The 25,748-nt window shown below is 43.6% G+C and overlaps 1 protein-coding gene across 1 annotated transcript in view; it reads right to left on the reverse strand.

The window, feature by feature from the left end:
- Nucleotides 1–14,242, reverse strand: part of NTNG1 (netrin G1) — a gene marked incomplete at its 3' end in the record, with an annotated part of 150,370 nt that extends 136,128 nt beyond the window's left edge. Inside the window, exons 1-2 of the mRNA XM_053985411.1 lie at nt 14,031–14,242; nt 7,314–8,012 (exon numbers count right to left, since the gene is read on the reverse strand). Of these exons, the coding sequence (XP_053841386.1) occupies nt 7,314–7,559 (246 nt within the window). The remainder of the gene's footprint in view (nt 1–7,313; nt 8,013–14,030) is intronic.
- Between the last annotated feature and the right edge of the window lie 11,506 nt (nt 14,243–25,748).

The following is a 25,748-nucleotide window of genomic DNA, read 5'->3' on the forward strand; positions in this document are numbered from 1 at the left end:
GGAAGAAATAGAATATCATGCTCCTTGTACGGTGTCCTCAGCCTGGAAAGCCTGACGCAGCTCAGCTCCCTTGGGACTGCAGGGCATCATGCCCCTGACCAAAATGTGCAAAAGCAAACTGAGGGGTTGATGCTGCAGCTCCGCTCCTCCCGGCTGCCTGCGTGACACTGGCAGGTTGGGAGGCGAAGGTCACTCTGCTGAAAGGAGGATTTACATCTTGGAAAAAATTCTAAGTTCAGGCTTTCTAGAAGAGAATAAATGGGGTCACCCAGCTCTCCCTTCCGTCAGCTCGGGAGGGATGTGCTGTCCTGCCCTGGCTGAGGAGCACCAGCTGGGATGTGCTGCTGTACTGCACTGTCTCCCTGCATCCCAGCAAATCTGGTCAGGCATCTCCCTGCAGTGAGCCACGGGCTCGAGATCACCTCTGCCTCACTAGCAGCAGTTCAAATTATGATAGGTCTAGTAAATATTTTCTTTATCAAGCAGTATTATTTTACTTCACTCAAGGTGCTGCTGAGGGAATGTTTCTGGTCCAACTGCATTGACAGCAAGCCATTCACATTCACAATGGATGTCTGTGAATTTATTTTATAGTGGAAGATATTTATTTCTTTATAAAATTGGTGTTGCTGGTTCTATACTCAAATAAGGCCAAAACTCCAAGTTCCCACAGAGTACTTGGGCATCTCCCTCCATGTACCCACCTCAGTGCTTTGGGGGACCAGGGAGGAGAGAGCAGTGGGGGGAGGCACCACCTCAGATATTTTAAAGAACCTCATCCAGAGAGTCACAATCTTGCCCAGCACAGTTCCCTGCTTTTTAAGATCAATTGTTATTAAAATAACTGTCTAAAACTGTCTACTATTCCCAGCTAACTTCAGGGGAAAAACAAACCAAACTAGAAGAGCAAATAGTAAATGGAATAAAGGCAATGCTACAAAATGCTTAACAGCTGCTCTTACAAAGTGTATTTACAAAATATGAATCTCCTTAAAAGGATGCTCTTCTACACATACTAGTGACATGTGCTTTAAAACTGCAACTGAAAATACATTGAAACCATTTATTTTGTTTAGGAACCCTGTTTTACCCTCAAATATTTTTAAGAACTGAAGTACTTTGTGGGTGTGCTTTTGTTTTGTTTCAGGCTTGAAAACATTCCAGTACCCAAAGTATAACTGAGGAGAAAAAAAAAAAAAAAAAAAAAAAAAGCACTGGACAGAGTGTTGTTAAAGATTTACTGACTGGAGCATCTTGATGTGTGATAATGAATAAAATGCAAATCTATTTTACTACCAATCCTCAGTTTTGATTTATGAGCAATTATTAATTTTTAGATTGCTTCCAGTTGGACAAAAACAGAGATTTTACCAAACTATTTTTTTATTCCTTCTGTCATTAAGTATATCCATCTTTTAAAATCTTGTAGGAAGCCAAGGAATCCTTTCCCATGAGGACCAAGGAGCCTTTGCAGAGCGTGCAGCAGGTGCTGTCAGAGGCACAGGTAGGCTGGCGTGTGGCACTGCCCAGTGAGAGGAAGCTGGGGGACAGCACAGGGACAGCCCGTGCCCCTCGCATCCCTGGGGGACAGACAGGGACAGTCTGTGACCCATGGGGACAGCACAGGGACAGCCCGTGCCCCTCGTGTCCCTGGGGGGCTCAGTGGGGCTGGATGGGAACAGCCACAGCAGCGGGGCTGAGCTGTCCTGCCCTGCTGGGGACAGGCCAACGCACAGGGGCTGAAGCGCTCAGGTCTCGCAGTATTAGAAATGAAATGCAAGGAAATGAAATGTTTAGTGACTTAAGAGGAGGCACCAAAATAAAAACCCCGTGCTCTGAAGGGTAAGGCACTCTACAATGACACCTGCAATAATTATATGTGCCCAAAGAGTTCAAATTAGATGAATGCAGATGTTGTAAAAGAAGTCTGCAGTAACTTTGAGCTGTACATACTTTAAAAATATGCAACTATGAAAATCCACTTTGAACAAGACAGTAGCAATAGATTCATATTTAACTTCCTGTTCCCATTCTACCCCATGCTATCTAGAAAGATTATACAGATAGAATTTAGAATCCTTCATTTTTATTCAAATTTAGCGCATAAAAGAAAAAAGCTTTTTTATTAACAGCATCTTTTAATGGTATTGCACAACACTGTTTTAAAATGTCTCATTTGAGAAAGTATGTATGAATGCCAAAATGCCTTCAAAAATAATTTTTGTTTCACATTGTGATTTACCCATTACTCTGAAAAGAATCTGTTAATTTAATTATTTCAGTAAACATAATACTGGTATCACTATCTATGCTACATAGTATTTCCCCCTTTTTAAGGAATATGAGCCTACTTGTAATTAAAGGAATGCTATATTAATGATGCTGAAAGTCTCAGAGGGAAAAATTTAATGTCCACCTCATAATATTATGCCAGAATTACATGTGCAGAATACTTTTTAATAATCTTTGTTTCTTAATTTAGTTTTGATTGGCTATGAAATACGGAGTAGCACTCAAGGGCTCAAATTTCTACTGTCATCAGCATTTCTGCTCTATAAATTGTACAAATGCACAGGACTCCCATCTGCAGGCTCCTTTGCAAGCTCCTATTTAACCTACGAAGGAAATTAGCTGCAGGCAACCATAATTGATGATAATTTCATCATTTTTTAGCTGTTGGGATGTATTATGATACCTAGGTCTAAACACAAACAGAAAATTATATTTTCATGTTGCCATTTGAGCTGCAAACACAGGTCGGTAACACAAACCCGACTCTTACGTTTGCAAATTACAGCACCAGCCACTAGGAGTCTCCTGGTCAAATTCATGATGAATTTGCACAGTAATCACGGCTCAGGTTTGAATGCAAACCCCGTGCTCAAGGCTGGGTTTCAGCAGAGGGGCCAGTCCATGTGCAGGGCAGGTGGGACTGGGGCGACAGGATCTCTGAGCTGTGAGCAGCATCATCAGGTTCCTGACGCTTGTACCAGGGATATAGCTGGCATGTGTTTTAGAAGGAAAGCCAGAAGCCACCTGCACACTTGTTCTGGTAGAGCAAAAGATGGTGATGATCATAGGAAGTCAGATTTGTTTCTCTTTATGACTGGAGAGAGTATTGTGGAATTGTTCTTACAAAGAGGGAAGTAGATTTCACTGACTGTTAGTTACTCCCAGGGATTTCAAGAAGATTTGTTTCGCACTGAAATGCTGCAGGCCACAAGAACTAGCACCACCAGGTACTTCAAAATTTGCTTAGTGTGTCTCCACAGTGAAACCTGCAGCTCAAACCTGAAAATGTGAATAGCTTCTTCTTCTCCTCTCCTCTCCGCTATGCACAAGCACACGGTGCCAGACACACGCTTAGCAATGCCAAATGCTCAAAGTTCATAAATTACAGATTTGCAGGAAGGGGTCACACTGGCTCAAACACTGTGGCTGTTCAGTCCAAGTCTGCGACTGACAAAAGATGTCCAAATTTCCTTGAAGGAATACCACAGAAAGCAGTCACGCACCTTCTGCCAGCATATGTAGCTCACTCTGAGACACGAGAGACTGCTTTTAAATGGACAGGGAACCCAGAGGTGACCAGTGAACCCTTCCCCACAGTGCTGGTTATCCTGTAGGGAGGAGGAGCCTTACTTATTCTGGAAGGATGCTGTCACATCCTCCTTACAGATACATGCAACTCCACATCTAGAAATTTTAAGTGTTCAGCTGCTCTTGGCCACTTGTTTGTAAGTTTCTTTTATACATCTCTTCAGCAAAAATCCTTTCCAAGCTGTAGAAACCCTGAATGACTTTAAATCTGATGACATTTTAAACAAACAATATTTTGGAAGATTATTTATTTGTCTTTTGCTTTTTGAGCTCCTTGGTTTCATTTTCAAGCTTTTCCCTGCAACCAGAAGGACTAAGGAAATAAAGATGATGTTTTAAGTGAAACCTGAGAATCTCATATAATCATAATTGTAGGACTCCAGGGGTTTGAGGTTTCAGAATAATCTCATGAGCTGTCAATATTGAATGTCACCAGAAACCATAATGTCATTCTCAGAATAGATGCCTAAAAGCAACTGTGGGATAGTTTTTCTGTTGCATGCTCCCCATAATACCTACAAATGCTGTTCTGGGGGGACACCACAAAGCTACCTTCAAGTGGTGACCTGCCAAATGCTGGCTTTAGCTGCCTGCTAGGGCTGTTATATTTTGCAACAAATTTACATATGCAAAGCCCTGTTATTCAGTCTGTCAACTAAACATGCTCACTAAGTCATCATGGACTTATAAGGACATTTAATACCATGGGGAATATGCAGAAATAAGTAGGGGGCCAATTTAAGCACCCATCTCCTCTGTATTGTATGCTTGCACACATTGCAATGCATGGCTGTGTTGTGTGTTATTGCAGATTATTATCAGCTACTCTCACAGACTGCCTTAGATTCTACCATAATCTCCCAGCAGGACTTGAATGAAATTCACAGTCTGGTTTGTTTCAAGGATCTAATCTATAATACACCAAAGGCTGACAGAGACTCAACAGCTAGTACCTTAGCCCATTTGGTGAACAGAAATAAGTAAACCTGATCAGGGAACCGACATGCAAATAAAACAGGAGGCTGCTTGAACCTCCTCGTCATCCTGCAGAAGCAGACTTGGCTGCTTGGTACCCTTGCTTATTATTGGAATAGCTGAAAAGGCCCTGTTCTTCTCCAAGTCAGTGTTAACCTGATTTCAATAACAAAACAGTGGTACAGGTTTGGTAGGCACGTAGCCAGTACTTACAAGAAGAAAACCAAGCATTTGTGTATGCCAGTTTGGCACTTCACTGTGCTGAAAAGAAACCTTTGCATCTTTGTCACTTCAAATTTGGGATTTTTTAGCACAAGAACATGCCTAACACGAAAGAATTTCTTTCCACTGCCCACTTTCTCCAAGTATGTCAGTGCTATCTTCTTAACTCATTTTCTAAAACTAAAAGTGAACACAAAAATTAAAGATCTCAAAAATACCAAGCCCTACAATATATATAAAACTTCATTTTGAAGGAAATACCTAATTCCTACAGGTAGCTATAGTACAGATAGACAATGAAGCATTTTTAGAGACGAAAATGCTCTGCGTGAGCCATGGGCAGTACCTTAGGAACATTAAATATTTCTGTAATTTTTCTTATGTTTCAAGCAAGCCAAGCCATTACCAGTGCATATCTAAAAATAGTGTATATGTACAATCTACATCTATCCTGGAAACAAATCCCACAGTTTATCAAGTAAGAGTCAGTCACTCTACACTTTTGTAGCTGAATGCACACTTTCATTCTGCGTGCTCTCTCTCGCTCATCCCCACTTACTTCCCTTTCTCTGCTTCTCACATGAGGATTCTGGTGCCCTTCTGCATCTCACAGGCTTAAGCTGCAAGTGAGCTACAGCTGCAATCTCAGGTCACTCCCAAGAAAACTTTCCTCCCACATCACAACACTCATGACCTGGTGTGGTTAAATGTTTTCAAGGGGAGTTCTGGCACCATTTTTAACACTTAGATTTAATCAAAATGTCTTTTGTTTGCCTGGTTGTTTTTTGTTTAAAATTAGTTGTTGTTACTAGTTAGTTGTTCTAACTAGAGTGCATAATGATAACAAAGGCCTTCAGAAACTTACAGTATTACTTAAGATAGGAACTGCTGCATTGCTTATCTGCACTAAAAGGAAGAAACAAGTTTTATTGGGCAGGTTTGTTTGTTTTAGTTTTTTTTTTTATCATTAAAAGAACAACTTCTTGCATAACATGATGAGTTACTAAATATTATTGAGTGCTAAATTACAGCTACTACTATTCAGAGGGAAAAAATGTATTTTAAGATTAAGGAAAAAAAACAGTAAGACAATATTATGTGGGGCACATGACTTCCATTTGTTTTTAAACAGTGGCTGCTTGAAGCTGCTTGGAGATTTAGAGTGTCAAAGACATGTCAGCAGAGATGGATTAGTGGGCAGAGAGCAAGTGGTGCAGTCAAAGGTTCATAGTGGATGTAATTTATTCATGTAGCTCCACAATTTATCACGTGGCTATTACCATAATGTATGTGGGAAGCAGCTGCATGCGTGCAAATAATGCCTTAAATGTATGTGTGGTTGGATCTGAACTCCTTACAGAACAGCAGTGGTGGAAAATGATGCCACAAGGCATTTAAAAGCAAATTTCCTTCCTTCAGTGATGCTGTCACCCAGCAATGATGATTTGTACACAGGCAAATAAATATCTTGTAAACTCTTCTCAGTTGTGATAACCTCACTTACCAGAACTCATTGGTCTTTCAGATCTAAACAATGCAGCTAATGTGGAGCATGTTTCCAGTGCTGCATTAACAGATGTAAGTGTGGATGTTTTGTACCCCAAACTCTTATTTTTTTTCAAGGAACTCAATATCTTCCACTCACTATTTAACAGAAATATCCAGTGGCAAAGAAAAGAGAGCCTCTGTGGGTGTGAGGACAAAGAAGTTATCTACAAGTTAAAGATCTCCTTTAACTGAAACAACTTCTCACAGTGTGATCTATCAAACACTTGGGAGCAGCATAGTTGTAAAATATTGATATACATACATATATATATGTGTGTGTATATACATATATAGTGTCTGCTGTTTCTTATACCTGTGCATTTATTTACCAAGCCAAACATTTCCAAACCCAGTCTATTTTAGGACCACGTAAAATGAGGAGTTTTGGTCTCTCTTAGTTTGCTTAAATGCCTACAGTTTCAGCTAGGAAGAAAGCTGTGAGTAGTTGCTAGAGCTTGGAGATGATTTTAGCTAAGGTGATTTACTTGCTGCAGCTCCTTGGTAGCTGGGAAAACTTCAACAGCACAACTCCCAACACCATTTTTTAACCTTGAGCAATTTGAGTTCAATTGGTCTCACTGTTTGTAAATTATACTTAGTTATGCCATGCTTTAAACTGATTTTAGTGGAATTTAGTGGAATTGGTTCATTCAAATCTTTCTTGATCAGGCAAAGGCCATCCCAGTTATGGGTTAGCACAATAGGAGTTTTAGGCTGGTTTCTTTTGATACATTAAAAGTTGCTGTAGAGAGACACTGAATTCAGATAAAGTCAAGTCCTCATAAGCAGAACATCTCATTGCTCAGCTTAATGTACTGCTCAGAGTTTTGTACAGCAGAACCTTTCACATTTGGAATATGATGCAGGTTTTCTTGGATAATTTTGTGTGCACTCCAGGGCTTCTATTTTGAAGCCATCTATCACAAATATATCCCCACTAATTATGCAAAATGAAAAGCTTGCCTTACCATTGCACAGAAAGTCTCAGGAGGATCTCCACATGTTATGTCTGGGGGATCCAGAGTCACTTTTACATATTTGATCATGTCTCTGGCTTCTGGCTGGCAGGCCATGTAATCCCATACTTTTCCTTCTTCCGTGTAAATCTGAGTTTTACACACGTCATAGTGTCCCCACACAGACGGGTAGTGCTGCATCACGGAGGATACAGTAACCCAGAGGGTATGAAGTGACAGGAATCTTGACAAATACATTTCTAAATCCTTTTGTGTCAGCTTCGTAAGGATGCTCAGTGCTGGCGTATGTGCAGTCTAGAGATTATATTTACAGAGAATGTATATATTTATAAAATAGTTCCAACTCAAACGTGAAGCGTTAGGATAGGATGTTTGTTTCACTATGTTAAAGACTTTGGTAGAAGCCACCCAGGCCCTGATGACAGCCTTTCACAGCCATGCAGCGCTTATCCTTCGTCTTACAACTTATCTGTCAGGGCTTCTTGTACAAGATGTCCAACAGCAGATAATAATTTGTGAAGTTGCAGGTCTTCAGCTACACTGTCGATAACCCTGAGTGATCCTCCGTGTTCAGGGCTCGCAGGGGATGCCTGGACACACTGATAAATCAGTATCCCAAGGAAGAGGTTGAGTGTCTATAGGCTGGTGTCTGTTTCCCATCAAGCATCCTTTTCTTCTGGCACCAGCACCCTTTTAGAAACAATAAAAATTAAGAGTTATTGTCCAAGAAGCAATGCATTACAAAATATACGATATGTTGACATTTTGGAGGTTTGATGCAATATAAAGCAAATTGGTACAATATGGATAACCTTTACTGTGGGTTCTGTGCTAGAATGAAGAAACTACCAAAATCATTCACAGTGAAAAGTACTTTGACATGAAGGATTTAACTGTACTCTAAGAAAGACAGATTTATAATGTTCCAGGTGAGTTAGAGGCTCCTGCTTCCAAAACAGTATTTTCACCCTAGCAAAACTGGAGAGCAAACTACTGAATTCAGCCATGGCCCAGATGGTGCAGGCAGGCAGGGGAGCAGGCAGCCCAGCACTGCAGGGCAGCAGCAGCAAGATTCTTTTATTGAAGTGACACAGAGATGGGCATCAGGGCTAGCAGGTGCTGGTAATTTCTTGGCAAGAGGACCTCATGGAGCTCCAAAAGCCTTATAGCCTTATATATTATTATTATTATTATTATTATTATTATTATTATTATTATTACTACTATTTTAAGAATAACAAAGTTATGGCAAGTACAATTCAATTTCCTTGACATTTCTCATTAGCATTGCAAGAGCTTTGCTCCCTTTTCTTTTTCCTTTGAACTGTGATTTACTGACCATATCAATGACAAACTACTGATAAAGATAATGGCTTATTTTGTAGCTCACTATAAGGATGCTTTCCCCACCTTATTTCCTTAGGTTTGACGGTGGCTGTACCTGAGTACTCAGCACTTATTTCATAGCAGGTATGTGCCGTTTCCCCTCTTCCGAAAATAACCAGAAATTCCCTCACTTTGTAGCACCTGAATCACATAATTACAGGTATAAAATGCTAGAATGATATCACAGCAACTTCAAATATATATTTCCTAAATAACACTGGAAAAATAAAATCCAAATTCTGTACGAGGAAAATTGCAAAGACAGAGTAAGTACCCTAAACAGGGACAAGGAAAACCAGGGCTAGGAATTCCAGTGCATTTGTGTCAGCCTGTGCCACCCAAGGTTGGAGAACCAGGGCGCTGGGCTGTCGGCAGGAGATTTCAGCCAGACGCTGCAGCACTTCCACACTTCCTTTGTCTGGATGCTAAAATCGAGCCAGACCTGCTGGACAGATGTTGAGAAACAAGCATAAGTCGCCACTTTCTGCAGCCTGCTTTGCTTCCCAGCTTTAAATTATGCCCAGTGTCATGAGCCCTCCTACACCCCACAGCCACGGGAAGAGGTGTGTGACCCAGTAAGCTCCTCAATGTGTCACATTGGGAATATTCATTTTCAAAACTTATCTTCAAAGCTATTCGCAAACAGCCTCCCTATATTTAAATAATGCTTCATCTTAAACTGAGCTAAACTACAGACACCATGAAATGCCAACAGATGGTTGAATTGTGTTTCCATAGCAAAGTAATTTACAATAATTGCTGTATGGACGTAAATGCAATTTTCCATTATATTCATTTTATCAAGTGTTACCATACAACTCTCATGTATTTTATCAGAATACGCAGAGAATATCTGAATTTTCCTGCAGTAACAATTCTCAATTCGTTCAAACATATTTAAGCTTCAAATCTGAATTTGACACAAAAGCAGAAATATCTGAGACCAAATTAAATTTAAATCTCTTTAAGAAGCATGCTGGGTAGTACTGTTGGCTTTGTAGCAACCTTACATTCTTTTTTTTTTGTTTTCAGTGGGAGGGTTTGCATATTATTTTGGAATTCAGTAATTCAGAGAACACTTTCTGTGTCATTCTAAAGACACTTCTTCCCCTGTGTTTCCTTTCCAATGTATTTACTGCTTTGAAGGGGAAAAAAATGCACCCACAAGAGCCCATAGTTTAGGGTTATGGGAAACAACTCCTTGCTACAAGAGGCCGCAAATTATTTTAAATGTATGGCAAATCAAATACCCTTTATTGGAGATGGCTTGGTCATAGCTGGAATAAACAGTAAGTAAATAAATAAATACAATTTTTCTGTGTAGAAATAAGAAGGTACTGAGTGTAATTATCTTTAGACTGCAAGCTTGTATATTCAGGCAAAAAAAAAAAAAAGTTTTCTTTAATATCTTTCTTTCTAGCTCTTTAGTTACCTGTAACCTTTTATAACTGCTGAGACTCAGATCCACTAATAAACAGGATTGGGTAGGACTAAATAATGTGAAGCAAGCCGCTGCCTTAACACACTGTGCTAAAATACTTCCCATATAACGAATTCTCATTAAAGTAAGCCAGTCATAATGATGGTCGTTACACAGAATTATAGACTATAACATCGATTGAATTTAGTGCACTGACAAGAAAAAAGTGCAGAGGAGTGCAAGACATCTGAGCATTAGGTAGCTGTAGCCATGTACGACAGACACTCCTGACAAGAAGCAGCCAATTATAGCTTAAATTTCTGGCATATAACCAGTTCTGATTAATAGTTTTCCATTACATTACAGACATATTATTAATGTATTAAAAATGTCAAGCTTTGGCAAGAACTAGTATGGCACGGCTCAGTTAGTCTGCAATATCTTCTTTTAATGAGCTTCTATTGATATAGAGAAAGATATTGACCAAAGCACATTAAGGATCATGTGCTGAATGCTGTCAGGTTTTTTTTCTGACAGAGCTATATGATTTGTCTTGCTTTTGTTTGTTCCTGCAGAGTCACTTATGATATGCATTTTAAATTTCAGTGCCCTATTGCTAAGGACATAACTATTTGAATTATTTTGTAGAAAAAACATTTGAAGTAACATTTCTGAAGTTTACAGCTGTACCAGATGTTTAGTGATAAGCCTCTGGCTGTGGGCAACACACAGCAATGGGGTTTTTTGGCCCCTGTAATGCCTGTGCATTTGACCTTAGAAAAAGGTGATCAAACAAACCACAAATAAGTACTGTCTGATGCCCTGATTCCCTCTGCCCTGCCCTGCTAGTCACACAGCCTGGGTGTTCAGGGCCGTGGAGGTGGCAAAGAGGGATCAGCGTCCTTGCTGGCGAGGGAACGGCAGTTTGCCGGGAAAACTTCAGCAAATGTATGCAAAGCTTCCAGAGCCGCCGCTCCCAGCGTCTTCTGTGTGGGGCAGCAGCACTGGGGCCTTGAACATTCCAATGTGCCACAGCCTCTGCACTATGGAAAACACTAGGAGGCACCTGGGAGGCACCAGTGCAAAGGCCACATCTGCTCTCTGCCTTCCTCTCTGAGCGCTGCTCCCTCTGCGAAGTGCCGGTCCTGCTGGCCACAAGTGAGTGTGTCACAGCCATCTGAGAAGAATGGCATGCAGCTGACCCCCAGACTGAAATCAGCTGTGAGAAGGCTCTGAGCACACGCATCCCTTTCCAGGTGGGGAAGTCACAGCTCACGCAGCGCGTTAATTCTGCAGATGGAGGAGACACCCCCTTGACAGAATAAATAAGATGCATCTTGGCAGCATCAGTGCCAGGGAAGAACTTCAGGTCTCATTAGGGGTTGTTAGCAAACACTCCTCCTTTGCCTCCTTCCATCACTGTGAAAATCCAGCCCCTTCCCCTCCTCACAAACCACAGTGGCTGGATGTCTTGCACGAGCTCCCTGCTGGGAAATCACTGTGAAATCCATAGGGGTGGGCTCTTGGGCCTCTCTTTGGCAAGCCACAGGAACGTGAAGGAGGTAATAAAATAGTGACCACCTGTCACACTGACCATGCATTGGATCGAGTGTACCCCGCCAGCACACAGAAGCAGGAACGAGAGCCAACATCTGATACTACATTGCCCGAGGAGAACTGGCTAGAATAACGAAGCAAGGCCGGGAGTGCCGGCTGTCACCTCCCCACAGCGGCAGCTGCAGAACAGATTTTTCCAAAGGAAACATGTTTCAAGTTTGTATCCCAAGCAGCTTAAGCAGATGAATGTATCCAATCAAGCCCAAGTAAAAAGCGCCCTGCGTCCACTCCAGTTGTTAATTATTAAAAGCCAGTTTAGAACATAAGAAATAATGTGTATTAGAAAACAGAACTAACCCTCATGCAACTTATATTTACTAACCTCGTGTTGTATACCATGTTACACCTAGGCAACTTGATAACCTCATACATATACAAACCAACCCCTTTTATAACGGCAAAATTATTTATCTACTCAAAGAAGAAGGGAACCTGTATTTAATGATTTAATTTTTTAAAAACATTATTTCTGTCAATACTTGTATGAAACGCAGTATACTCAAGCAACTGCTTTGGTGTCTTTGGCCTCAAATGCTGTTCCAATCAAAGTTTAGGTTCTATTCTTATCCAGCTTATTTAACTATTTAGCAGAAAAAGATTTCTTAGCCTCAGGAGAAATTTAAAATGTCAATATCTAATTAAAGAAAATAAAATACAGCTACAGAAACCCTGTGACTTGGCACTATACTTGAAGTACTTCTGGTTTTCACACATTATTCTTTGCTGACTGACACATCATACTACCACTGCCATTACTTGCCAGGTATCATCAGCTGTCAGAATATGGAGTAAAAAGCATTTCAGCTATTTAAATTTTAGAGCCTTAGTACATAGCTGCTTTTTTTCCTCTCGCATCTTTATAATTGTAGCATCTTGCCTTAAATATCTCTGTACCTAGCATCAATCTGTTCTGCAAGTTTTTCCTCTGGGAATTTAAGTTAGCATTTGGGGAAGTTACAGGCTTTGTTTTTGGGTTTTTTTCAATGATTCTTCACACTCAAAGTGATGCATGCTCATCACACAGTGTATCCAGGGTATAGGGTTACAAGGCTTTCAAGTTATGGTGTGAGCTGATACTTTCTAACTGAAAGTTCTCAGGCTCAAAAATGAATGCCTACCGGTTGCTGAATTTGTTCTGTGCTACTGCTGTATTTTACATAAATCGCTAGAAAGTTGGTGCTGCTTATCAGTGTCAGAGGTTTGAGACAAAGTTCAAAACTCCATGAGAGTATCGCCACTAACTGTTTGAAACTCTCTAGTAATCATCCTTTTAAGGTCCAGAAATATAGGAGAAATCAACCTTTATTTTTTTCCCCATGAAAAGCACAAAAAAAAAAAAAAAAAACAAACCCAAAAACAAACCACCAAAACGAATTATCACCACCACCACAAAAAAACAAGCCAGGGGAAGTTCTGCTGTGGTTTTCTTCCCTCTGATGGGCTTCCCAGGCCACAGCTTCTCATCCTCAACCGCATTGTCCTTAGGCAAGACAGTGACTTATTCCCTCTTAAAAAGCATCTCCACCGCATGTCCACTCACTGTCTCTGCTAACATTTCTGTAGAAGTAATGCTGGCTCCTACCACATCAGATCCGGAGTATTGAAAAGTTGATTGCAGAACAATAAAAGTATATCAATCAGAGGCCAAAACCGCACATGCACCAACTTCGAGAGTAGAAAAGCATATGCTTTATCGCGTTCAGCTGATCTGCGCCGCTCACCGCCATGAGGGGTTTTCTTTGGGGGTTCTGCGTGCGTGTGAATGTTTAGAAAAGCCGCCTGCAATTTCCGATGCGAGGGAGGAACTGTTTCCAGGCCGGGTACCAGTGACCTGCCCGCTGCTCCTCGCCGGCGGGGCGATGCCCTGCGCCGCCGCCCCCGCCTCTGCCCAGCGGCAGCGCCGCTCTCCCTCGGCGCCCGCGGTGAATCCGCGCTGCGGGGCGGGCGCCGGCGCGAGGGACGCGCCCCTCCCTCAGGCTCGCTCGCGCTCCCTCAGGGCTCTCGCACCGCCCGCGCCCCTTCAAAGCTCGGCGCGGCGCAGCCCGGCCCGGTCCGAGCCCCGGCGGAGGAGGCACCGCGCAGGTACCGCCCCGGCCCGGCCCCGCCGCGCTCCGCTCCGCGCGGGCGGCAGGGGGCGCGCGGCCCGCGCCGATCCGCCCGCGGTCGGTGGCCCGAGCTCGGCGGGGCGACCCCCGCACGCAGCCCCCGGCACCCGCTCCGGCCCCTGCGCGCCGCGCAGCCCCCGCGCCCCATCCTCCCCGGAGCGGCACGCGGGCTGTACTCACCCTGCGGGCTCGGGCCGCCCGAGCCTCACCGCGGGGCGGCGCGGAGCCGCCGCGGCGCTGGGACGCGCTGGGGCTCCCTCGGTGGCGGCATGAAGGGCCGCGGGGAGGGCGTGAGGAGGCGGGGACGCTCTTCCCCGAGAAAGTTTCCGGCGGGTCGCGGGTGGGGGGGCTCGGCGGGGCCGCGGCTGGGCCCAGGCACTTGTCGGCGTCGAAGTTTGGCGGGGCGCGGGCGGCACGCGGCGGGCGGGCGGCCGCACTCCTCCGGCGCTCGGCGGGGCGGCGGGCGGGTGCTGCCCGCCGGGGCTCCCCGCCCGCCACCGCCGCTCAGGGCGGGGGCGGCCCCGCGCGGGGCGCCGGCGTCCGCGGCATGGGGCGCGGGGCGAGCGGAGCGGGCCCCTGGCCGGGGCTGCGGCGCGGAGGGCTCCGGCGGCGCGGCCAAACTTCGGGGGGCGGCGGCGGCAGCGCCTCCTCACTTCGGAGCGACCTCGCCGCGACTGCCGGCGAGCGGGGCGGCGGCAGCTACCCCACCTCCGGGCCCGCGCAACGCGCGGCCCTAGCGCCGCCGCCGCGCCCGCCCCCCCGCCGCCGCCGCGCTCCCCGCCCCGCCGCCCCGCGGGCGCACCGCCGGCGCCGCCTGCCCCGCGGGGGGGCAACGGGACGGCACCTACCGCTCCGGACCGAGCGGGAGCCGCCCAGACGCCGGCGGGGCTGTGGCTGCTCCCTGCCTGCTGGAGTAGCCTTAATTTTCCCGTGTTATTTCGGCTTCAGCCTGGTAACGCACAGGCGGAGGTGCTGACCGTGCTGCTGCCGTCCGAGCCCCGAGCCCGGCGGGCTGACCCCAGCGCCCCGCCGCAGCCGCGCTTGGCGGCAAGGACAGCGCAGCGTGCCGCCCAACTCGCCGGAGGGTCCCTCCGCAGTGCTGGGCACGCCGGGGAAGCGCCGCTTCGTCCTCTGCCTACAGCACCGAAGTGCCACCGACACAGGGAGGGAGCGCGACTTGTGCTGTTGTGGTGCTGCTGTGACCGCCCGCCCCGTACCAGCCCCTCGGGGCTCCTGAAAGACGCGAAAACCCCGTCTCCTCCTCTTGCTATGCTTTCTCGTTCCCTGCTGCACGCCCTCTGCTTCTGTCGTTTAAACGAGAGGCGCACGCACTTCTCCCTTTTAGATTTCTCCAAGCTACAAAACAGTGTCTAAAACTAATGACTAGCAAGTCCTGTGCAGGAATTGTGCTTACTCCTGGCAACTACCTGGTTACTGAATTTGACCGACTGCAGCTGCCAGCGCTGGGCAGTGGGACACTGGCTGCATTGTGAACGCTCAGAAGCTGCGTTTATCGTTTGTTTGCGTGTTTTGCATGTTAAGAGGTGTTAAATGTATTTGTGTAGGCAACAGTGCCGTTGTATTTTGTTGACAAAATTTGGCGGTTTGCAATGCCAGTAGGTAATCAGATGAAATGAGGCAGGGGATTTATGGAAGAGTAAGAAATTTGTTCTCTATTTGAGCCATGGAATTTGGTAGGTTGTGGAAATAACTGGCAGGAGCCATTAGGAAGGACAGTTTTTTCCTTTTCCATAAGGCAGGTAACCCAGCAAAGTAAAAAAGATGCCTTCTAGTTCCTCCCTGCTTTTGTTTCTCTGTGTGGGCAGTGGTGGTGTTTTGGCATTTCCATTCATTCTCTGGAATCTCTGTGGCTATGTTAGTGCAGGTACCACATGCATGGAAAAGTTCTTTGTGTGGGAAAGCCGGGAATGATCAAAGGGGTGAGAAAAAAAAGCTTCAGGGATTTTCATTCCCCAAAAGCAAATCTTGCTTTGTGTGCAGCCTCCTGGTCCCTGAGGTACAAAAGGATAGAAGATGAAAACCAGTAATTTTTTTCTTCCCACTTGAACTGGAAGCATGTCAGGCATCGAGGCTCCATAGGGGCTTTTGTAAAGAAGAGGGGCAGAGTTCCACTGCAGTTGGAAGAAAAGGGTTGTTTTCCTAATTACTAGACAGATGGTGGGCTGTACAGCGAAGTTCAAGAGACTGTACACACTGAGCCAAGTCCCTGCAGTGGCACATGTGGATGGAGCAGCCCTGCTGCCTGTGACAGCTGTGGGGTTCTGCTGCCTCGTGGCGCTCCGAGTGCGGTGGCTTTGTCTGTCTCTGGGCCAGGCTGGATCGGCTGTTTTGCAGGTGCTGCGAGGGGAGTGGTTTAGGAGCACTGGAGGAGTGTTGTCTTGCTTTAGACTTGAATTGGGAGAGGATGCCTTCTTTCCACGTGGGGAGGGCAAAGCTCTTCATGCCACAGCAATGCCACTGGCACTGGTGTACTTGGAGCGTGCCATACACACCTGCTCTGCACCTTGTGCTGCTCTGGTCACATGCCCTAAACCTCGCTTCCAGAGATGTGTTGGAAGTTTTGTCTCCTCTGTGCAGAGTTTTTGGCCTCTCTCCTGAGGCCATTATTTGCCTGGTGGGACTGGCTGGCCACAAAGATTAAAGGCAGGACCGAGTCATCTGATATGTCAAACATCATTAACTTCTTCATGCTAATGGTATTGGCTCTTCTGCATCAAAGCTAGAGCAGCTGGTTTGAGTGCAGTGTCACCAAGTCTGAGATTAGATGTGACTTACTGGTAAAAATGATGGCCAAAAATCAAGTCTAGTCTGAGGATGTGGCCAAACTTTACAGCCAAATTTTAAGCCCACGAGATAAAAGGAATCTGATTTAAATTCTTTGTCAAAGGCTGTTGAAAAGATGGAAAAGCAGATGGAATTCAGCAGCTAGAGATTTATCCGTATTGTTTTTGTTCTTTTTAGAGTGACAAGCTGGAGTTAAAGGGAGAAGGGGCAGTGCTTTCATAACCAAACTGAAAATACTGTGCCAACACCTGTACTAAATTTCTGACAACTCTTTTAGTAGTAAGTAATAATTTTTCACATGTAAATTGGCTGGGCAATTCACTGTCACAGCACCTTGAGACTGGACTTCAGCAGGATTTCTAAAGCAGATTTGATATGTAGACAGAAGACAAGATTAACCAAAGTTTGAAAGGAATATTTAAAAACAGCTCAGGTCCCACTGCCTGCCTTACAGAATTGGAAATTGACTAAAAATGAAGATTTAGCAGTTGTTAAATACCAAAGGATGGAAAGTCACAACACTAGGGAAGTGTTATCTTGAAAGTGCTTCCAGCAGTATTTCTTATGTCTTCTCAGTAATAGTTGGCATTGGCCCTTAACAGAATCAGGGAAGGGGATTAATTTTTGATTACTGGCCTGAACATGGGAGCACCTATGCCTATTAGGACACTCCTTGCTACAAGGCACAATTTATACTAGAAGCAGCATAAAATGCTGGTACAGAAGTGATATCGCTGATTGCAAACTTTTCTGGTGAAGCACCAGCTGAACTGCAAGTTTTTAACCAAGTTCTAAATCTAAACAAGCTTTGCATGTTTTCAAGCTGTGGTTTGGCTATTTAGTGCATCCCCTCATGTGCCATTATGAATCTTTTATTACTTGCTGTAGTCCAAGTTGACCTCTAATGATACAGCAGAATTATTTTATTAGCGCCTTTCCCCACAGCAGAGTACTGCTGCAACGGGCAGTAGCAGAGTACCTGGCTTTGCCTGAAGTAGCAGCTGTCCCTGGAAATGTATCCAGAGACACAGGGAGCTTCCCTGCCTGAAGCTCAGTGTTTCAGCATGCTGGTGGCTGAGGGCCACAGTGAAAAATGCAGGTGTGATGTGATGCCACAGCTGGGCCTGACCTCGGACAGAGGCTGATCATGGCCTGCCAGTGCCCTGGCAGGACAGAGGAGAGGAGGCAGTGGCTGCAGCTGCTGGGGCTGAGTGGTGGTAGGGAGGGTCCCGCTGTGCAGAGAGCGGCTTGGTGCTTCTGCACATCTCTGCTCTGTGGAGCCACTACCTGCTCCATGTGCTGCTCTGCTCCTCCATCACACTGCATACATATTTCTGATCTCTTTTGTCACCAGCTGAAGGAGTTTTTGCAGAGCAGCAGGCAAAAGATGCAGGAGATAAGAGCAAGAGCTGAGACAGGGGTAGAAATGGCAAGAAACAGCAAATTCTCCCAGCAGCAGAGCTCGTCTGTCCACTTTAGTGCTGCTTTGCCCACAGTAGTTTAGCCTTCTGTAAAATCAATTGGCTGTCTAGAATTTGAGTGTTGTTCTGAGCTTCCATGTTTAGTGCCTCCAGTGCTTACAGCAGAATGATTGGAAAATTGTATTTAGATAAATGACAAAATCAAAAGGTTTCTGCATTAGAGTTGTTCAACCTGGAGAAGAGAATGCTCTGGGGAGACCTTATAGCACCTTCCAGTAACCTAAAGGAGATCAACAGCAAGAGAGCTGAAGAAAGGTATTTTTGCAAGGGTATATAGTCATATGAAAAGGGTAAATGGCTTTAAACTGAAAGCAGATAGCTTTAAATTAGGTATTAGGAAGAAATTTTTTACTCTGAAGGTAGTGAGGCTTTGGAACAGGTGGCCCAAAGAAGTGGTAGATGCCCCCTTCCTGGAAATGTTCAAGGAGGAATTGGATGGGGCTTTGAGCAACCTGCTTTAGTGGATGGTGTGTTCCTGCCCGTGTCAGGAGGATTTGAACTAGAAACCAACTCAGGACATTGAATGATTCTATGATTTGTACAGGCAGGGGACAAATCCTGACCTCTGTTCAGTGAAGCAGTGAATACACAGACATCCCTGTGTAGTGTTTTGACACTGCTCAAGCTTCAGCCTAGCTCAAGGGCAGGGAACAGGGAAGCTACTTAAAAAAATGTCACCCCTTGCTCTAAAACCTCCATCGCAGTACAATTTGTGAGGGGTTTTCTCTGAGCAGACTGGGAGACAGAACAAAAAATGCTGGCAGCTACAGGTGTCTTGTCTGGACCACAGCTTCCATCACAGCACTCTGCCCCAGCAGACCCAGCTTAGCAGGCCTGGGAAGTCCTAATGGGAAAGGCCTGTGGAGGCACGCCCCTGAGTAAGGTAATCTGGGCAGCCAGCTGGGAGTATGATGTTACACTGATGAACACTACATCAAGAGATATGCGAGTCATCCTACTCCTGCCTCCATTTCCATACAGCTTGATAATGACTTTTTCTCCTTAGAGGGTAAGGAGATCTTTCCCAATGATGTTTCAGGGCTGAGAGCTTCTCTGAACAGGACACTGGGGTCTGAAATCTTGAAATAGGGTAGGTATGAAATCTGAGAGAAAGAGTACCTCATCAGCAGTGTTTTTCATTTGGCTGGGTCTGTTTCAGGCTACTAGGCTGTGGGACCCCATTACTTTTCCTCAGGTCTAGGGTAGAAAATGGACCATTTCAGGTCTCCTGAGAGCAGTATGTTTGTAATTCCCATGCAGTTCCCCAGGGAATGCAGGCAAAGAATTTTCATGATCTGTGTGTGCCCTCCGCGAGAAGGCAAAGTCAGTTATTTTTTATACAAAGTGTTGTTCTTAGGTATTGTACTTGTTGATTCAGACATGCATGTAAATTACAACCTGGATTTCCACTTGCAGAATGAAAAATGTTTTGTTCTCATAATAAATACCGAATCTCTGCTGTTCCCATTTATATAACATACATGACACAATGTGTAAATCCTCAACAATATTTTTTCAGAATTTAGCAGCTTGTTTTTCTGCAAAGATAAACATTTATTTTTGGTGTTAATAATTAATAATATGCCACATGCACATAATAAGTGTGAAATCTAGTATAGACATAAATGTATCTGCCAAAGTGGTCTTTCTGTGCTATAAATGACTCTCACAAAGTGGCAGCATACATTCTATTTTCAATCACAGTTTTTTGTTTTGTGAACAGATATATCATTAAATTAAATGTTTTCCTTTGCAATTAACAAATACTTCACACTTTAAAAAAAAGAAAAATACTTGATAATTATTTTAAAAAGGAACATGGCTAACAAAAAAGTCTTTGCAGCTGTATCTTAAGCAAAATACAGACAGAAATGTGGAAAATTCTGGCAATGGAGGGAAGATCACATATGAGAGTATCAGTCCTTTTCTGTAGTGAAAAGAAGGAAATGACCAACTTGGGGGTCAAAGCTGCAGTTGGACAGGGAATGGCTTGATGCTGTGCAGAACGAGATACTGGAGTGGTGCAGGGTAGCAGATAGGGGTACACCCTTCTCTCACTTATTGATTCCTCCCTCCAGAGTCCCGTATTTTTAGGTTTCATCACTTCCTAGAGACCAGCAGTAGCTGAGAACCCTCCTGAGAAAGCCTTGGGGCTGTACTGCCGCTAATGGCTGTCCCACCTGGCAGCCGGGGGTGCGGCTGCTCTCGGTTCCGCTGTGACTGCTCTTCCTCACAGTGTGACTGCTCTTCCTCACGGTGTGAGCACAGCCGGCAGCAGCCGCTGGCCGCAAGCTGTGGCTGTGCTCAGGAACCCTGGCTAACAAATTAGATAGTATTTTAGCACTGATTTCTGGTAGGAGGTGCAATGTAGTTTGTATCATTTTCAGGGAAGCCATGTGAAACTGTGGTTTGCTAAACTGCAGAGGAAATAACCATCTTTCCAGAGCAGGCTGAGCTTTCTGGGAAAGGTAGTGATGCACTTACACCAAAGGCTTAACAAAACATGAGATGTTCTATTAGGCTGTTTTGTAAAGACCTTTTATTTATATGCTTGTTTTGCTTTTATTTATACTATTCCAGCCATTAACTCTTGTCTTTGTTGACAGTTCATTGGTTGTGGTTAGTAGTGGGGGTGACATAAGGGTCCTCAGAAATTTGTCAAACCTTCTAGAAAAAGTAAACCTTAATATTCCACCATGAAATAAGAGATGAGAGAGATTTATTTGAAGCATATTCATGCTATCATTATGCATTCTGTAGAAGACAAAGATCATAAAAGTCCAGTTGCTGTTCATAAGCCAATACTTATTAATCAAATGAAACTTTTGGTGCCCTAGGAAGGGTGAGTGCAGGGTAACTGGGCTGGGATGACGCAGCCATCTTTACAGTGACAAACTCACTAAATGGTATTGTCCAAGGTGCTTTGGAGGAAAGTTTTCAAAATTCCTTGTTTTCTGAGTTTCTCTGCTCAGTTCACCTTCTGTTTGGGCACTTTTTCTGGAAATTCTGGACACTCTTTTGGAAACACACAGTAACACATAGCTTCATGGAGGCTCCTGCTGCTGTAACTGAATGGAGTTCTGGGGGAGCGTACTTACCCTCATGGGTGATCATAGGGTACAGCTGTCAATACAATTGATTCAAAATGTCCATAGCAAGGTTTTTTTGCACTTCCAAAAAGGCTTTTAAAAATGAAATGTTCTCTAGAAATGGCCAGCACCAATGCAAGATTCAGCCATTTTTCAAACACAGTAGTAAACACAATATATTATAAATAGGAATAGATTATTTGTCAAAAAATATTGAACCTGTTTTTGAAATGGAGATTATATCTTTGGATTCTATATTTTGAAAATATTTCTTGTGCTTGGGCTTTTTTTTAGCAGACAGACTTGTCAGGACTTGGAGTCAGGGACTACTGCTTATGTTTGTACAGAACTGAGCACTGCTCTCATCTCAGTTATGCATCTAAGGCTGGACTTGCTGCATATAGTACATACAGTAATTAGCAGCCATTCATCATCTGTCATCAGACACTTTCTAGCTGTTAATATTATTCTAAATGTATTTCCTTTGGAAAAATCACTTTTTTAAAGATGCATAGGTCTCAGTAGGTATATGACAACTAGCTGAAACAACCAACTAATCTAAATTCAGTTCCCAGATGAAACTTAATGTTTGGACATAGATGACTATTACATTTGCTCAATCAGCTATATTCTGTACCCTCAGCAGGGCAAAATGCACATGTTGAGAACTACTGGTTATTTACCTGACCCCACCTGTTCCTACACAAATATGGACATTATTTAGTACCATTTTTAATCTGTCCAATATTTTAATATTGAATAGAAACATTCCAGCAAGAATGTTCATTATTCTATTATTGAGGCATTTCTTTCATGGAGGAAGAGCATAATTTAACACTGAGGAGGGGATTACAGTAGTGCTCTGACATGGGATAAAACACAAGAACAATGGGCAGAGATAGTATTGGCAATTATCTTATCCCTCCCAGTGAAAGGCATAAATAATATACAAAAGCATTTATTACTTGAAAACTTGGATTATGAAGAAGCAGTTTTGGGTGTTCATTTGATAGATATGTGTAAGTCCTGAAGTGAGGAGTAGGGAAAACTCAGTTTTCATGCAGCTGAGCCACAGTTTTGTCAGGTAGCCATTAGTTTTGATTTGTGGTATACCATTATGAACCAGTGAAGGGCAGCACTATCCAACTGTTCTAGGTAACTGGATAGATCACTAATTAAGTTTCAAGTTTACAATGATGTAAACATTAAATGTTTGACTGGATTTGCTATGAAAATGGTTGTGTTGCTGCAAAACAGTAACTTCAAGAGCCTTTTGTAACCGTCACCAGATTTCTGCAGTTACAAATTAACAACTTGTAATGAAATTTTGGGAAGGCCATTTCCTTTATTGAAAAGCTGAATCTCTTGCTAAGAGCATGGTAAGTTCAATTGCTTTTTTAGGTTGCAGTGTAGGGTCTACACATCAAAACAGATTTTAGCAAATTGGAATACGATTAGTATCAGAAATATGTAAACAATAATACAGATATTTTTGTAGCTCAAAACCCTGGTTTTCTACACAAATTGGTAGATGAGATTAGTACTTTTATTTCTGAAGTTTCCTTCAGCATTTTTCAATAGGAATTAATGATTGATGTTTCTGATACTTGTATTTATGCTCATTATAACAGGATATTGGAAAAAATATCCATTAACCGTTTTATTTTTTTCTTCGTGTGTGAAAATTTAGCTGTATAATTTATACAAACTGTTTCAAAGTGCTATCTTATTTACTGTGGTGTTTGGGAGGGAATAAAATTAAAAGGTGCTCTACTCTTTAGTCTCTTTTTAAAGGTTCTATGCCCATGTGCACATCTGAAAAATAGTGTTTTGGTTTTTACTCCAAAAATATCTTGACTTTCCAGAGAAAGCTGTGTTATACTACAAGTCCATGCTATCAACAGTTCATCTACTTACACGTAAAAGCAAAGCTATGCATTGTTCTGGATTTTAAGTATTTGTCACATGAATTCAGATGGTGACACTGTGTCCTTTGCACGATGTGAGTGCTTTAGTTATTTTTAAAGACGTCTGAGTCTTTCTGGCATACAGCTGGCTCTTCTGCAAAAAAAAAAAAAAAAAAAAAAGTCTAACATGTGTGCCAGAGTTGGAATTTCACCTGTAGTGCTTCAGACACAGAAAAGTAGGTGCTGGCTGAGGGAGCTACCCTTGGCTCGCTAGGCGAGGGGATTAGATACCCTGTAAGATCTGAGTTACATGAGAAGCCAGTGGGGAGCCTTATGGCTTAGGGGTGGGCTGCAGGGGAGAGAGCCCCTGGGTGCTGCCTCTCCAGCCCTAGGATGGCTCTTCCAAACCGCATTTGAGAGAAGTCCTGGCTTTATTTCCTTGTCTTCTTTTCCACACAGGTGTACAATTCCTTCAGCCTTGCAGTACTGTAGAGAGGGTGTCAAGGCCGAGATGATGTTAGGTGCTTTCTTTCTCTAGCAGACTTGTGAACTTACTAAACATAAATATCAGCATATTCACCATTTATTTATATTTTAAATTTAAATTTCACCTACATTGCAAGACATTTATTACTATATTTAATGTGCAAGACTGTCCAATTAATTCATGAAAAATTCTGGGACACTGGTTACAAATTAAAATGGTGACGTTTGCTGCAATAATGGTTTTTATGTTGCAGAACCAGACCAATACATCAGATTATAGAAAGATGAATGAATCCACAAATGAATAAAATGATTTAAAGCTCAAGTTGGCAGTGGAGTTTATATGTTTACTCTGGTATGTAAAACATCTATTGATCTGAAGTTTGATCAGTAATATTTACAAATTTATTCTCATATACATCATTATGATTGTATTCTCTTGGGCTAAAAGTTTACTGGTTTACCTGAGTATGGTATACTGATTATCCAGGCTGCTGCAGATGCTCAGACATCTTGGGGAGCTCTGCTTTCCAGGCATTGGTAGGGCTTCCACCTGAGGTGGGAGAAAAAATGAGCAGGAGGGCAAACGTTTGTCCCAGTTGAAATGATACCGTAGGGATGCATCAGTTCTGCAGGGCGGTGTGTGCTGTGTGTGACAGCAGGCTGGGGACAGCTGCCGGGGCTGTGCTGGGCCCCAAGTGGCTGGAGAGGGAGGGAGAGCAGTCTGGGGCTCTCAGCCCTGCCTCCTCCCTCGGGACAGGGATGTCGTTCCCTGCAGGAGCAGTGGAGCAGAGAGTTTGGCCCTTGGCATGAAGACGAGCAGGGGGAGACCAGACCCGTGTCAGGCTTGTGAGCTCAGGCCACAGTGCAGTGCATCTCTGTAGGCTTCTTGTGTTTGTTCTCAGAGGTCTGTTTCTCCACGGCTTTTAAAAGTGAAGTTCCCGAGGGTAAGCTTTCCTTTTCCTAGTCTCTTGTTCCTCATTTCCTTGATGCTCTGAAAAGACATTATATTAAACATCACACATGACCTCCCCTCCTCTGAGCTTGGACATTTTGAGGGATCCAAGGACTGATTTCAAGACCTGAGAGGATGGGAACTCACTGTATTATGCTCCAAAAAGGCATGTACAGAGAAAAAAGGATGTGAACCTGGAGGTTTCACTTTTAAAATAGATTTTAGAAAGAACTATGAACAATAGACAAGTAATTTCAGAAAAGCAAAACTGGATTAAGCAGAACCTGGGGATTGTTAAGAAAGGAAAGCTGGACAATGGATGTGGTCTGCTGATAAACGAGAAAGTACCAAGGATCTCTGAAAGCAAATATTTTAACAGAATTAATATTTTTCAGAATGATTCACAAACACATAAAAAGGGTTGAAAGAAAGGTTTCCAAAATCAGAAGTTAAATGCCAAGGGGGTGCATCTAGTATCCATATTGTAGTTGATGGTAAAGTTACAACTGCTTTCAGTGCGTGCAGGGTTCAGACCTGGCTCATTCGAAGTTGCCTGCCAGGTGTCCTTTGGAACACCTACCCTCTTGGACTCCTTGATTTCAGCAGATCTGGGGCTGGGCTCTCAGGGACTGAGAGCTGGGAGAGCATGTTTTGACATTAGCATCTGTCTCAATGGGGAATCTGCCACTGGCTTCCAGTCCTGCCCAGCATTTCATGCAGATCAGAATCAATATCAACTACAGTTGTCACTTTAAGTATTGGCTATGTATATCCTTCTGACTTATGCAAAAACATAAACTAAAATATACATTCTCATTTTTCATATGCTTCACCTAATGTCTGAAATCACAAATTATATCCAAAATGAGAAACATTGTTGCTCAACTAGTATATATTGCAACTTTTAAAAAATACATTTTTTATAGAGTGTCATAATATATTATTCTTTGTATTTATTCAGTGGCATGGAGCTAAGCAGTATTTTTACAGGAAATATAAATGTGCTGCTCTGATTGGAGTCTGCAGTGGCCCTGCTGAAACGTTCCATAATGGGCATCTCCAGCAGGCAAAATGGGGCAGAGAATCAGCAGGAAGGGTGTGCTAAATAAATACTCATAGGAGAGCTGAGGCAATACAACTTATAACTGCAGGTGCTAAAGCTTGAAAGTGACTTT

Source organism: Vidua macroura, chromosome 9 (assembly GCF_024509145.1).
Source record: "Vidua macroura isolate BioBank_ID:100142 chromosome 9, ASM2450914v1, whole genome shotgun sequence".
NCBI lineage: Eukaryota > Metazoa > Chordata > Aves > Passeriformes > Viduidae > Vidua > Vidua macroura.